This window comes from Oryzias latipes, chromosome 21 (genome assembly GCF_002234675.1).
Source record: "Oryzias latipes chromosome 21, ASM223467v1".
NCBI lineage: Eukaryota > Metazoa > Chordata > Actinopteri > Beloniformes > Adrianichthyidae > Oryzias > Oryzias latipes.
This window is the reverse complement of record NC_019879.2, coordinates 18170989-18185365: the sequence shown is the minus strand read 5'-3', so window position 1 is coordinate 18185365 and position 14377 is coordinate 18170989. Positions and strand designations below refer to the sequence as shown.

The window sequence follows — 14377 nt, the reverse complement described above, 5'->3', positions numbered from 1 at the left end:
GAGAGAGAGAGAGAGAGAGAGAGAGAGACAGAGAGAGAGAGAGAGACAGAGAGAGAAATAAAACATTAGAGAGAATCAAAGCCAGCAGGCTTTAGAGGTAAAGAGAAGAAGACTTTATGGTGGAATGGAGTAAGACATTATACAAATAGACGGTACACATATTTAAATATCTGTTTCTTGTTTGGTAGCAGACTCAAAGGCCACAACTACCTGTGAGTTTCATGTAAAGCTCCTAGATCTATGTGACCCCCAGTCATGCCTTCTTAGTGATGCACAACTTTTATTACCTGTTGCTTTTGATTGATTACAATCCAATGTGTTTTTTTCTCACTTTGGCTTCATTTTTATGCTTAAATATGATAATATTTCCAGAATTTGATATGTATGTCACTTAAATGGACAGGATTAGATAAAAACTGACCAGATTTGATTTCCGTTTGCTTTCTTTCCTTAGATTACCCTAAATGTTTAAGCAAACAGACTTAATTGTATTCAGCCAACAAGCCTATTATTTCAACTTGTTTCCCTGCATTTTCAAAGGGTCACATGACCAAAACGATAAAAGGGCAACTAAAAATATTTGTGTATGGAGGCCCATTTTGGCATCACTCACAATCTAAGGGTTATATATTTGGTGATTGAAGTGGTTTAAAACAGCACAAGTGGACGAGCTGGACATGAATGATCTCAACAAGACCCCGGGCAAAAAAGGAAAAAAAAAAAAGGTCGGCACGGTTTCCCTGAAAAGATGGCAGAGGAATTTACATAACAGGCATTACTCCCACCAATGTGTATGTAGGTCAGTGGCTTCAGTCAGAGAGGCTCTCAGTTCTGTCCCAGTCCACGGCCATTGAGCTGATAATTTGCCCGAGGCCACTGTGGATTTCACAACACCAACCTAAATCTCACCATGTCAGCACTGCATTTTGGTTAAGGATTTGTTAAAATAAAAAGGCTTCAGCTTTCAAAATAACGCCTGTTTACGTGTAATCCTGCTTTAGAAAAGACATTTTGACTTGGTCAAATAGGAGGAACGGACTGTTCCAGGGGATAATCAGAGCTCCGGTTATCTGTTCAGTTTCAGGACTGAGCCTGCTGGCTGAAAATGAACCGCATCCCTCCCACACCGGGAAAAGCTTGGGAGCTTTATTTATACTTCCTTTTATATATTCTACCATTTTCAGAGGGACTCTGAGGTTAAAAGGCTTTAAAATATGGAAACTATGCAAAACAAAACAAAAATGAACTTCCTGTTCTCCTATCACATTCTGTTATAAAAAATCCTATAAATGGCTATGAAATGGAAGCAAGAGCGCCCTGAGTTTTAGTTTAGGTCTTTTAAAAACACACACACAAAGCATGCAGACGTCGATGCTGCACAAAGAGTGAGCTTGTGGACAGGAAGCTGTGGATTTGCTGTCGATGCTGAACGAGCTCTGGCTCATCACTTCATTCAATTATTTAGCACCGACGGGCAGGAACAATCGCTGGGTGTCTGCAGCAACAGCAGATGAAATTGCACTAAACGTGAGCCGCTCATTTCTAAAAAAAAAAAAAAAGCACACCAAAACAGACAACAGAAACTCCAATCTTCTGCAAACTCATGTCCCCCTCCCCCTTTCTTTTTTTTTAAATTTTCCAACAGTTTAAAGAACAATGTTTGCTTGGTAACGATTTCACAGCACAGACGCATCACAGTATTTCACAGACAAGAATTTACATTTAAACAAAACAGAGGTGCACGGCTCTCACAGAAAAGGACATTTTATTACACAAGTTCTTTTTATAAAAATTACAAAATTGAAAAGGCATCCTTCAGTAAATCCAGGATGTTGCAGAGTGAGGAAGGTTGGCATATTTAAGGAAGTCTAATGAGATAACGTGATTTTGTTCATGCCAAATTAAAACCCCCAGGATGGCACACATTCACTGATGATGACGCATGATGGAAATATTAAACAAAGATGGTTTACGCTTTAAAGACTCAACTGCAGAATTTAAATTCTATATGTCGGGTTGCAGGAATGGAAAAGATACGAGGTTAAAAAATATGACAAAAAACAAAACGAAAATTTATAGGAGCCATGCTTGGAGATGCACAACAGAGAAACAAAAAGTAGAACAGCTTCAGAAATTGAGGTACACTGGAGATCGAAAACAAAACAAATATATATATATATATATATATATATATATATATATATACACACATTGTGTGCTTTCAACTGACATACAGTGAAACTGCTCAGTATTGGATGCAAACACTTTTTTACAACAGTGTCAAAGAAATAAAACCATAAGTGAGAGGTTAAGGTCTGTATAACCGATTAGACCTGCAAAATAAAAGTGTAACAGAAAACAAAAGGGTTCTTTTTTATAAGTGTATTTAGTTTATGTAGTTCTATTCCTAAATCAGCTACAGACTTCAAAGTGACGAGTGCAAACAGGTTGATCAATACAAGAACAGTAAATATTAAACTCTGTTTTTCATGAAATAAATCCATTTTTCCAGAAATGTACCATAAAAAGAAAGCTTCAGCACCACTCCAACACAGGAAAGGGACATCATTCACATTTGAAAAACTAAAAATATATGACTCTGTAAACAAATCTGATGCTTTTTATGGAGGAAAAAGTGTGGAACCACTTCAAAGTGCTTCTGACCTACAGTAAGGCTACATAATCAAGGTATTTTTAGGTTTGTGTGAACAGAATCCTAATGTTTTGCTACTTTCTTTAAACAAGGCCTTTCTAGACAGAACAACTAGGACAAGCTGAATATATGCAGATCCGCTGATCTGATTTGGATTTAAAGAAATGGGTTTGACGGGTAAAAAGAGGGACCTCCCTTTTGTGTGATTGGCAAAAAGCTTATTCACTGCATTCGGAACAAAGATAAATTAAAGCTCAGGAGAATAAGTGACCATTTCTAAAGAAAAAAATCTTTGTTTATTTGTAGGAAATATTGGAACTCTGAGATGTGGAAATGGAATTGTTTAAAGATGCTGGTTATTTTGCTGGTTGTACTTCACCCAAACAGGCTGGATAGTGGTCTAGTGCGAAGTGGACTGCTGGTTGCGTCTTCTCCTATCTCCACTTCTCCAGAGTCCCTAAAGGAGGCGCTGTGGATGATCTGGGCCCGGTGGCGCCCACGATGCAGTTTGGCGTTCAGTCGGCTGAGGGACGTTTTCCTCTGCAGGGCCCCCTTGGCCTTCCCGCTCCCCGCCGGCTCTTCCGCCGCTTCAGCTGACAGGTGGAGTCGCCGCAGAGGGTTCAGGTTGCCCTGCAGCACTCTGGCCAGCTTCCAGCCTCGCCCTCCACCTCTGCTTCCGCTGCCGTTTTCGGCGTCCGACTCGGCGGTCGGTGAGGTGACCACTCCTTCCTGCTGCAGGTCAGCAGCCAGCGGTGGGGGCAAGTACTGGATGGCTCGCCTCCCGCTGTAATCCCGAGCTTCGGGGTCTGCCTCCCAGTCTGACAGCAGCAGCCGAACCACCTGCCAACCACAGTGAAGGGCATTTGCTCTTCTATAAATGCCGGCTATACATCAGCAAATTATAAAAGAATGAAAAACAATTCTCTTTTTGTAAATTTAATATGTTATTTTTAAAGAAATGTGGGTTATTTGAGATCAAATTGAGTGTCTCCTACTCCCTGCAACCCACCTGTGTGTGACCATGCATGGCAGCCAGGTGCAGCGGTGTGTATCCAGCACTAGATCTCACGTTCACATTCAAAGGTACGGTGTTCTTCTTGGCGAAGCCCAGCAGCTGGGACAGCAGCTCGGCTTTGCCCTGCTTCGCCGCCCAGTGGAGGCAGGTGAAGCCCGTAACAAAGTCCCTTTTGGCCACCAGGCTGGGCTCCACGGCCAACAGCGGCTGTAGACTCTCCCACATGCCGTCTGAGGCGCAAAGCATCCACTCGTGCTCTAGTGGGTCCAAAGTCACCAAGGCACAGTCCTCATCGGTGGCTGAGGAGAGGAGGGACGCCGAGTCACCTTCGCTCCTCAGGGAGTCTCGGACACGGGGCCCACGGTTGATCAGCGACCTGCGAACCTGTGAGAGCTAAGTTCTTGACATTTGTTGGCACTTTTATATGCAAATATAGAAAATCAATGAAAAAAAAAACTCCAACCTGAGGAGAAGTACTCATCATCAGCTCTATAAAGTTCCTGCGGCTGCCCTTGGGTGTGTGAATATCCCCAATGGACTCCAGTCCCTCCAGTGCGCTGTCTTCAGACAAGCAGCTGGTTAGGATGGCTCTTTGGGATCCCTTGGAAACCCTGCGAGCCCCTCGCACCTGCTGGCAGTGTGGCCCAGCAGGGTGGCCCTGGTCCAGATCTTGCACAGCAATGACTGGGGCCGACTCTCGCCTCCTCCTGTCCCTCAGCCTCACCTCCCCTCCACCTGTAGATGTAGCAGGCGTCCTTGCGTTGATTCTACACTGAGACCTGGCCCCATTCTCGTTGTCGTTTGACTGTTTGTTATTGTCCAAGCTGGCAAGTGGTGCCTCTGTAGAGGAATAAAACGGGGTTTCCACTTCAACAGAGTTTATGTGTAGTGATGTTTTAAAAGATGCACACAGTAATTTTTCTGCATAGATAATATCCATATCTGCTGAAATAATTCTGTTATTTTTCAAAATAAAACTGTTGTGAAAATATGTAAAGTTAAAACATAAAATAAAATAAATACAATTATGCTTCAAAACAGCGTTTTACCACTTGCGACAAAACATAAAAACTTAAATGTAAACAATTGAAAAAAAAATCCAGCAAAGGGAAAAATTAACATCCTCTCCCCTCACCTGTTTGGACTCCATTTTCAGGATTGCCGTTCACATGTTTGTTGTCCAGCGCCTCTTGGATGTTGCCGTTGCACTCCGCTTGGTGGTCCGGGCCGCCCGAGTCCGAACGCATCGCGTTCAGACACACATATTTCACCCCGTTCTCCACCTTCACCAAACACAGGCTGTCGACGATGCGCCGCAGCCCTTCGTCTGACTGGTCATGACACCCACGGAGAGATAAGAAATGATCCATCAGCTCCATCTGTTGGACCCTCCCTCCTCTTTCCGACAGAAACCCCTGCACGGCTTCCTCCGTGATCTGGGATGCCATCGCCCTCCTCTTCCTCCTTTAATGACTGGAAAGAGTCGCAGGCTCAGCTACTCATTAACTTCCCAGGATACATTCATGGTACTGCTCATCCACTTGGTTCGGTGGCAGCAAAGAATCGCATCCTCTCCGGCCTCCTCCTTCCTCCATTGGAAAACCTGTGGCGGGCATTGAACGATAGGGGTCGCGCTTGAGCTGTTCTTTCTTTTTTTTTTTTTGAAGAATCTCGTAAACTGCAAAGAGTTGCATTTAGGGACTCCTCGTAATCACGAGTGTCCAAACCTCTAAATAAAAAATAGCGCCGTAAATCCACGTAATACAGCTGCATGTGCTGGTGGACACTAACATCGCCGTTTGAACATCTTAAAAATAGCAAATTGTTGATTACTCCCGGAAGAACAAATTACTGTAATGCGTTAAAACATGTTTGGATTTGAGGACATACGTTTTTACTTCCAGATTTAAACAAATCAATTGATTTTTGTTTTCAGTTGTTAACACGTTTGAGGTCTCGTGGTACACTTTTAAATTAAAATGTCAGAAACAAAATTCACAATGAATCGTTCCTTGAAAAGTTACCAAATTTCTGTTCCGTTCGAAAACATAACTATAAAATTGGGAGTGACTGGGAAGATTCACATGGGCTATACCATTGCACAAAAGGGACAAATTTATAGCATAGCATAACATGTTGCTGTATTTAGTTAAATTTTTTATAAAGTCTTAAGATGAAAAACGTGTTTAAAAGTTTAAATATTCCTATAACCTCTATTTATGACATTTATGGAACTACGTGTTTTAAAACGGTTTGCCAAACCAAACGTTTACCCTCATTTCTACATTGTTGTGATTGGTATCGTCTTTTCATTCGTCGAGTGCAGACTCAACGGCGCTCTTTCTGGATTTCATAGGACATCATCTCGGATTTTTTCCCCCAGTTTTAATTAATAATAGTTGTCCTAATTGACGCCTTTAAGTTTAGTCTGAAACCATGGCTTCTTCTGATGTTGCTCGGCAGCCGGTAAGTTTTGTTTTTTGTGTGGTTTTCCAGTGACTGTTCCTGACAGCTGAGCAGGGAGTGTCCGAAGCTAACACATGCAGTCACATCCAGCTAGCCTTACTTCATAAAAGTTTTTCAAACTTGGTAGTTAAAACTATAAAATAGTGCTAACGCTTTTAGTAACTAAAGGGCATACTCGCAGAGCACTTTTTATGTTTGTTATTGTATTTTACGTGAATTTTTTCTTAGAATCTGTGTTGCGTGTTTTATGAAAGCAAGATTGTCCGAGTGGGGTTAGCATAACTTTCTGCAAGAAGCTTTGTTTGTGTAAATCAAACTATTTGTCTCATAATTGCTTGTGTGTTTGCACATTTGAACGTTAAATGATCCATTTTTGCAAAGTCATGTCATGCTAGTTTTATGCTGGTTTTAAGGTAAGAAATCAAACACTTACAAGTAATCAAACGAAAACAACAACAACAAAGTTTGTCATAAAAATCACTGACAGCTCAGATATTTGTCCCCTGATATTTGGAGTGTTGTTTTTCCTTCAGCTGGGTTGGTACTGATCATAGAAAAATAAAGCAACATCCCCCTAACAACGGACCTAATGCTTGCACTTGGCATTTCACAGGATAAAGGAGCAAGACCCCTGTCTCTAGCCGGCCATGTGGGCTTTGACAGCCTTCCGGACCAGCTTGTGAACAAGTCCATTTGCCAAGGCTTTTGCTTCAATATTCTGTGCATCGGTACATGAATATGCACAACACACAAACATGTCTTCCTGGAATCTTCACATTTTCACAATCATTTATTTTGATTTGTTTTAATAAATGCTATATTTACTCAATTTAGGCTTCTTCTTTTTAAGATGCTTGTATTTAAAAAACAAAAACAACTTTAAATACTTTTATACTGTTATGTTAAAAACCCACTCCGAGGAGAATTGTTTTTTTTTTTTTTTTTGTGTGTGTTTTTAATTTGTTCTTTTGCCATTTTTCTGATTATGCAAAACATTTTATAAAGAAAATTAAGCTTTGAATTGCATTTCTGAATAGGGAGCAGATGAAAAAAATGTAGTTTGAAAAAGCTTGTAGTTGAGATGTAGAAGCTACAATCGACAGGCCACAAGCTCGCCGCTCTGCTCCATTCTGATGCATCCACTTGCAGACAAATTGATCCATGTACTTCTTTGTTTTTCTCATCTGGGCTGGTATCTTGGCACAAAACTGTACGGCTGGATAATCTCAATATTGCGTGCCTTTTTTGCTGCACCGCTATTGTTAGGTTGGGGTTGTGAGGGGCTACAAGCTGGCAGGAGAGGTTAACGGATGAAAGCCGGTGCCTCAGAAATCGAATCGTCTTACTTCCGGGTTGGAAAAGATCTCAGGAAAATGACTCATATTTACTAAAAAATGTGTTCTTTTGTGTGCCAAAGGTAATATATTATCATATATATGGATATTGCCTACTATAAAAGACTTAAGAATAGCACGGTATAGGCCCTTTAAAATAGATCAAAGAGGGATTTTCAGTTCAATAAAAAATGTTCTTTTGTCTAACATTACAATTTTTTGTGTTTTTCTATTATCCATAGGTGAAACGGGTATTGGCAAGTCGACACTCATGGATACTTTGTTCAATACCAATTTTGAGAACTTTGAATCGTCCCACTTTGAACCTCAGGTAAAGCTGCGGGCTCAAACCTACGACCTGCAGGAGACCAATGTCAGGCTGCGTCTCACGGTGGTCAACACTGTGGGCTTTGGAGACCAAATGAACAAACAAGACAGGTGTGATTGCAAGACGTCTCAATGTGTGTCAATCATTTTAAGTAACTGATGGGAATAAATGGAAGTGAAATGCAGAAAACACCTAAGTTTGTTGTACAATATGCTGTAATTCTGAGTAACTTATCGCCGCCATATTTGTGTCCTGCAGCTATCAGCCAGTGGTGGACTACATCGACAAGCAGTTTGAGAGTTACTTGCAGGAGGAATTAAAAATCAAGCGCTCTCTGCACAATTACCACGACTCTCGAGTCCACGCATGTCTGTACTTCATTTCTCCATCTGGCCATTCCCTCAAATCCCTGGACCTTGTCACCATGAAAAAGCTGGACAGCAAGGTAGGAACTGAAACAGGAATGGTTTGGTTTCAAATCCTTACCGTGTGGAGTTTGAGCAGGTGTTTGGTGACTTTCAGTTTCTTTAGATGTCACTTTCAGAAAGGCTGCGGTGCGGCACATCACAGCTGTGTTTGTGAGTTTAGTTTTGTTACTTTATTTAAATCTGGCAAATGCAGCATTTCCTCAATATCTGCTGAGTATAAAATACCTGCGTTGAAAAATGCAAGTATTCACATTAGGGATGAAACAAGGACCCTTCAATTGCCAGGGCAAAACCTGTTACCCTGTCAGTTCTAATCAGGTTGTTAGGTTCTGGGGAATTCCCATCTTCCAGCATGTGACTCACTAAACTCCAACTCTTAGAAGCAAAAGCAGCGAAAACACAACTTTAAAATGTGTATTTGTGAACAATAAAGGACTTTAAGTGAAGTGAAAAATGCTGACAGTTTCATAAAGGAACTTTTACTCTGAAAGAAACTCTCGGAAGTGAGTCTTTCTCAGACATTTAAGTCGTGGACCAACTCTACATGGCATTCATGCTACAATTTGGCTCAGCACTGATGCTAGCTAAATGTTGCAGAGAACATTTAGTGGTGTAAAGAAATATAAGTGTTATTCTTCATCTATAAATACAAGTCTGCAGGTGTTATCGCAGCATATGTTAATGTGACATTAGCTTGTATCGCAAAACACGGCATAAACGACGATAAATGGTTACCCTAAATGCACACAACATGCATAAACAGAGAAACTATTACATTTTTTCAAATCCCAAATGCACACTACCTCCTACATTGTTCTTCATTGCTGACCATATTCGTTTAGGCTACCAGAAACAACCAGAAAAGTAGATCAATGTTCTTTGGTATGTTTCCCGACATACAAGTTCTTACCGTCTACCATTGAGATAATTTGCAAATAATTGATATTGACTTTTATTTAACCCTTGTGCTATCCTAGGCACTTTAACATTGGGAGTTGGGTCATCTAGACCCACTAGACAGTGCGCTGAACCTTTTTTCTTCAATGATTTGTGAACATAACTGGTGTCCATGGATTACATGAAATCTTTCCACCTTTATTCACCTTTGTCATGGTAGGGAGAACACGTCAATGTAACGGTGGGGTCATCTAAGATAGCACAAGGGTTAAAGAAAACTGTTGCAGTGAAATGGAAATGATGTATCAACTGTTTTTGGTTTTGCTGTTGTTCATGCATCCCTATTCATATCTTCATCGCAATATTGATCACTAATATTACACATCGGGAGTTTTCCTCATATTGTGCAGCTCTAACACAGACTTTGTATAACTGCCAAGGTACTAAATAGATTCAATTTTAATTCATAATATTCAGGCTTGTTTCAATTTACAATTAAACTGATTTGCATAAATATGGCCTTAGTTTTAAAATGTATAAACTAGATATATTTTAAGGAACAAATAGTATAAATAACTACTGAAAGTGAATAAAAGTGGACATTTTCAAAAAAAGTATAAACTCTTGCATTAAAAAAATAAATAAATAGAAGTGATTACTTTATTTGATGAATTGATGTTGCATTTTTTAGGCAAAAATCTATCTAATTATCAATCAATCTGTAAACCTAACTCTATTTTTAAATGAAAAGGAATGCAGACATGGAAAATGACAGAGGACACCTTTTCTGTCACGTTAAGGTTAAATCTAATGTATTTTTGCTAAATTGCAAATAAGGGGGTAAACTGTCATCAGCTGTAGTATGAAGCCCGCTCCTCACTGTGATGTGGCAGTGCTGCTCTCTGGAAACGAACATCCCACTACCGTAAAGAGGTCCAGCTCATCGTCACACCTCCTCTCCATTTTCCTGTTTTTGGAAAAAGCCCAGAGTTCAGTCTGAACTGAACCTCCTTCCATCACTCTTGAAGTGGTCAGGAACTTTCCCATGCTCTGTGAGTTTTTGTAGCTCTGCAGTTGCAGTAACTCTGCATTTACATGTGAAAGGGGTGGAATTCTGTAATCAACTCATGCATGCACACTTGAGTTGTCCCTTTGTGTCTCTGTACAGTGAAACTCAGAAAGAGCCGATTGTTGGTTCTGTAGCAGTGACAGACAGTGACTCAGACAGCTGTTGGAAAAAAAAAAAAAAACCCTCAATGATTTGTTTTCTCGCCTCTGCTGGGGTCAGTGGGGGTTCTGCTGAGTTGTATGGATCCATGTGTGGCCTAGAAGCATGCCTGGTGGCAACAACTCATTGCAGGCTTCCCTTTGGTGCAGTTAGTTGACAGACAGGAATGTGAGGAGGCACCAGATTGAATTCCAGGGACAGAAATACCATCTGGAACTTGTTTTTATGGACCACTTTATCTGGAAAACGTGAGAAAGAAATTCTTCATAGAAGAAAACGTTTTTATTTTACTTGTATTTGTTTGTTTTTCAGATTTTCTTTTTTTAATTTATCACTAACGATGACAAACGTTTTCTTTTGTTTCTCAGACAACCAAGCTGCTGTGTCGATACGAGTTAAATGAGTGATAAAATGAGCTGATTGTCACCACTGTGCATCTCTTCTCCATGCAGGTAAACATCATCCCAGTGATCGCCAAAGCTGACACCATCAGTAAAAGTGAACTGCACAAATTCAAAATCAAAATTATGAGTGAGTTGGTCAGCAACGGCGTCCAAATCTACCAGTTCCCGCTGGATGATGAGACGGTGGCCAAAGTCAACACCACTATGAATGTAAGAAGCAGCAGGAGTTCATACATGTACTATGATGCTGAACTGAAGTATGAACACTTGTAAGATCAGTCAGTACACATTGTCATGTTTATATATCTCAATTACAGTGAGGTAAATAAGTATTTGATCACCCTGTGATTTAGCAAGTTCTCCAACTTAGATAACATGGAGGGGTCTAAAATTTTCATCATATGTACATTTCCACAGTGAGAGACAGAATTTGAAGATAGATTCAGAAATCACGTTGTACGATTTTTTTTTTTTTAAACAATTGATTTGTATATTACTGTGACAAATAAGTATTAGATAGATTTCCTGCTGTTCTGCTTTTAAATAGTCCAACTCCACTCTGCTCATGATTCTAAATTAGTGGCACCTGTTTGAGGTCGTTAGCTTGCATAAAGGCACCTGTGCACCCCACAATCAGTCAGAAGTTTAACTACCAACATGGCCAAAACCAAAGAGCTGTCAAAAGACACAAGAGACAAAATTGTAAGTAAGTAAGTAAGTAAGTTTTATTTATATAGCGCCTTTCACAGATAAAATCACAAAGCGCTGAACAATAAACAATATATAACCCAGTAAAAGCAGAAAAACAATCTATTAAATATAATGTAAGCAAAACTAAATTGAAGAAAAATAAACAGAATAAAAGTAAAAGTAACAATCAAGCCAGTCAGCTAAAAGCATTTTTGAATAAAAGTGTCTTCAGTTGACTTTTAAAAGAATCGACGGTGTCGGCCACACGAAGGGACAGAGGGAGGGCATTCCAGAGTCTGGGGGCTATTGCCTGGAACGACCGGTCACCTCTGGTTTTGTACTTTGTCTTTACAAAGCTGGAAGTGGCTACGGGGCAATTGCCGATCAGCTTGGTGAGAAAAGAACAACTTTTGGAGCAATTGTCAGAAAATGGAAGAGGTTAATGATGACTGTCAATGTCCCTCGCAAGATCTCACCTCGTGGGGTATCGATGATGCTAAGGAAGGTGAAGAATCAGCCCAGGACTACACGGGAGGAGCTGGTCAATGACCTTAGGAGAGCTGGGACCACCGTTTCCATGGCTACTATAAGTAATACATTAAAACGTCATGGTTTAAAATCATGTATCGCACGGAAGGTTCCCCTGCTGAAGTCAGCCCATATCAAGGCCCGTCTGAAGTTTGCCAATGACCATCTTGATGATCCAGAGGAGTCATGGGAGAAAGTCTTGTGGTCAGATGAGACCAAAATAGAACTTTTTGGTCTTAACTCCATTCGGCGTGTTTGGAGTAGGAAGAAGGAGGATCATCATCCCAAGAACACCATACCTACAGTGAAGCATGGGGGTGGAAGCATCATGCTCTGGGAGTGTTTTTCTGCACAGGGGACAGGACGACTGCACTGTATTAAGGAGAGGATGAACGGGGATCTGTAGTGTGAGATATTGGGCAAAAACCTCCTTACCTCTGTCAGAGCGTTGAAGATGGGTCGTGGCTGGGTCTTTCAGGATGACAATGACCCGAAGCACACAGCCAAGAAAACCAAGGAGTGGCTCCGTAAGAAGCATATCAAGGTTCTGGAGTGGCCTAGCCGGTCTCCAGACCTAAATCCAATAGAGAATCTTTGGAGGGAGCTGAAACTCCGTGTTGCTCAGCGACAGCCCCGAACCCTGACAGATCTAGAGAAGATCTGTATGGAGGAGTGGGCCAAAATCCCTGCTGCAGTGTGTAGAAACCTAGTGAAGAACTACAGGAACCGTTTGACCTCTGTAATTGTTAACAAAGGCTTCTGTACCAAATATTAAAGTTGTTTAAATCAAGTGATCAAATACTTATTTGTCACAGTAATATACAAATAAATTGTTAAAAAAAATTGTACAACGTGATTTCTGAATGTTTTTTTCAGATTCTGTCTCTCACTGTGGAAATGCACCTATGATGAAAATTTTAGACCCCTCCATGTTATCTAAGTGGGAGAACTTGCTAAATCACAGGGTGATCAAATACTTATTGACCTCACTGTATATACATAGCTTTTTTGAAATACTTGTGGAAGTCCAGTCATACCAGCACCAACAATGACTTAAACTTTGATGTTGCGTGAAAAAAATGAGCAAAACACATTTCTGCACCACATTTATGTTGACCTTAGTTTGGTTTTGTTGTAACAAACTTTGCATTAAATTCCACTTTTGACTAAAATCCCATTTTTCATTCTGCTTTTAGGGCCATTTACCGTTTGCTGTCGTGGGCAGCACAGAGGAAGTCTGCGTCGGCAACAAGATGGTGAAGGCTCGCCAGTATCCATGGGGTGTTGTCCAGGGTAATGATGGAGCAACATGCTTGTTTCCAAGGAACCCTGACCAAAACGACTCTTATTGTGTTGGTTGTGCTTTTATTTTTTGTTTAGGTTTAAACTGTCTTTTGTTTTCCAGTGGAAAACGAGCAGCACTGTGACTTTGTGAAGCTGAGGGAGATGCTCATCTGTGTCAATATGGAGGATTTACGTGAGCAGACCCACTCCAGGCATTACGAACTCTACAGGCGCTGCAAACTGGAAGAAATGGGATTCAAGGACACAGACCCAGAGTGCAAACCAGTGAGGTGAGCTGCCTGAGCACCAACACCTGCCTCCACCCAAAATACCAAACCTGTGAGGGAACTAGGACTAGTGTGTGCTGTGTTCAGTTTGCAGCAGACCTACGAGGCCAAGCGTCAGGAATTCCTGCTGGAGCTGCAGAGGAGAGAAGATGAGATGAGGCAGATTTTTGTGCAGAGGGTGAAGGAAAAGGAAGCCGAGCTTAAGGAGGCTGAGAGAGAGGTGCTCTCACAATCACACATATATCTCACCTGTCGTGATAACATTTGCACATCAAGAAAAAAAACATGCTTCTAGTTGTCATTTGTGTTTTTTTGGCTGCATTTGTTTTAGCTGCAGAGCAGATTTGAGCAACTGAAGCGTCGCCACGCAGAAGAGAAAGCAACTCTGGAGGAAAAGAAACGGCTTTTTGAGGAGGACCAGAGCTCCTTTAACAAGAGAAAAGCTGCTACTCAACTGCTGCAAGCCCAGAACATGACGGCCAACGGCAAGAAAGACAAGGACCGCAAGAAGTAAGAGGACTCTCAATACATTAGTGATTCCCAGAAACCCTCATACAATGTATTCATTTTAGAATTGAAAAGAGGGTGAACACACAGCTTCCAATGTTTTCTTTCAGCTCCGGCTTCATGTGAAGACGCTCCATATTTTCTGCATTATAACCAATGATCTTCTGTCTGGCTCGTCTCATACCCTAACCCAAGCAGCTCCTCTGAAGCACTCCGCATGTGTGAGAAGAAAAGAGGCCAAAGTTTAAGGACTGTTTCCAAAAAGATATACCTTCATTCACATAAAATGTTATCTCTATTGTTATTTTTATGTCCTTTCCTGTATTAA

General features: G+C 41.0%; 2 protein-coding genes across 2 annotated transcripts; one reads left to right on the top strand and one right to left on the bottom strand.

The window, feature by feature from the left end:
* Positions 1-1591: 1591 nt before the first annotated feature.
* Positions 1592-5297, bottom strand: sowahc (sosondowah ankyrin repeat domain family member C). Its single transcript, XM_004081847.4, has 4 exons — positions 4804-5297; positions 4132-4508; positions 3663-4052; positions 1592-3493 (listed from the first exon to the last, which is right to left on the bottom strand). Exons 1-4 carry the CDS (start codon positions 5114-5116, stop codon positions 3029-3031), a joined length of 1545 nt encoding a protein of 514 aa, XP_004081895.1. The 5' UTR covers positions 5117-5297; the 3' UTR covers positions 1592-3028.
* A 97-nt stretch (positions 5298-5394) lies between these two features.
* On the top strand, positions 5395-14353 carry sept10 (septin 10). Its single transcript, XM_004081695.4, has 10 exons — positions 5395-6134; positions 6748-6862; positions 7711-7906; positions 8055-8241; positions 10802-10963; positions 13168-13264; positions 13377-13545; positions 13630-13762; positions 13874-14052; positions 14160-14353. Exons 1-10 carry the CDS (start codon positions 6105-6107, stop codon positions 14173-14175), a joined length of 1284 nt encoding a protein of 427 aa, XP_004081743.1. The 5' UTR covers positions 5395-6104; the 3' UTR covers positions 14176-14353.
* Positions 14354-14377: the final 24 nt, after the last annotated feature.

Bases quoted from the DNA above. Each gene is read 5' to 3' on its own strand.
- sept10 (XM_004081695.4), top strand. From the start codon at position 6,105: ATGGCTTCTTCTGATGTTGCTCGGCAGCCG. The intron at 8,242-10,801 runs GTAGGAACTGAA...TTCTCCATGCAG, and splicing joins TGAAAAAGCTGGACAGCAAG to GTAAACATCATCCCAGTGAT. The intron at 13,546-13,629 runs GTGAGCTGCCTG...TGCTGTGTTCAG, and splicing joins CCAGAGTGCAAACCAGTGAG to TTTGCAGCAGACCTACGAGG.
- sowahc (XM_004081847.4), bottom strand. From the start codon at position 5,116: ATGGCATCCCAGATCACGGAGGAAGCCGTGCAGGGGTTTCTGTCGGAA. The intron at 4,053-4,131 runs GTTGGAGTTTTT...TAGCTCTCACAG, and splicing joins TGATGAGTACTTCTCCTCAG to GTTCGCAGGTCGCTGATCAA. The intron at 3,494-3,662 runs GTGGGTTGCAGG...TGTGGTTGGCAG, and splicing joins CCATGCATGGTCACACACAG to GTGGTTCGGCTGCTGCTGTC.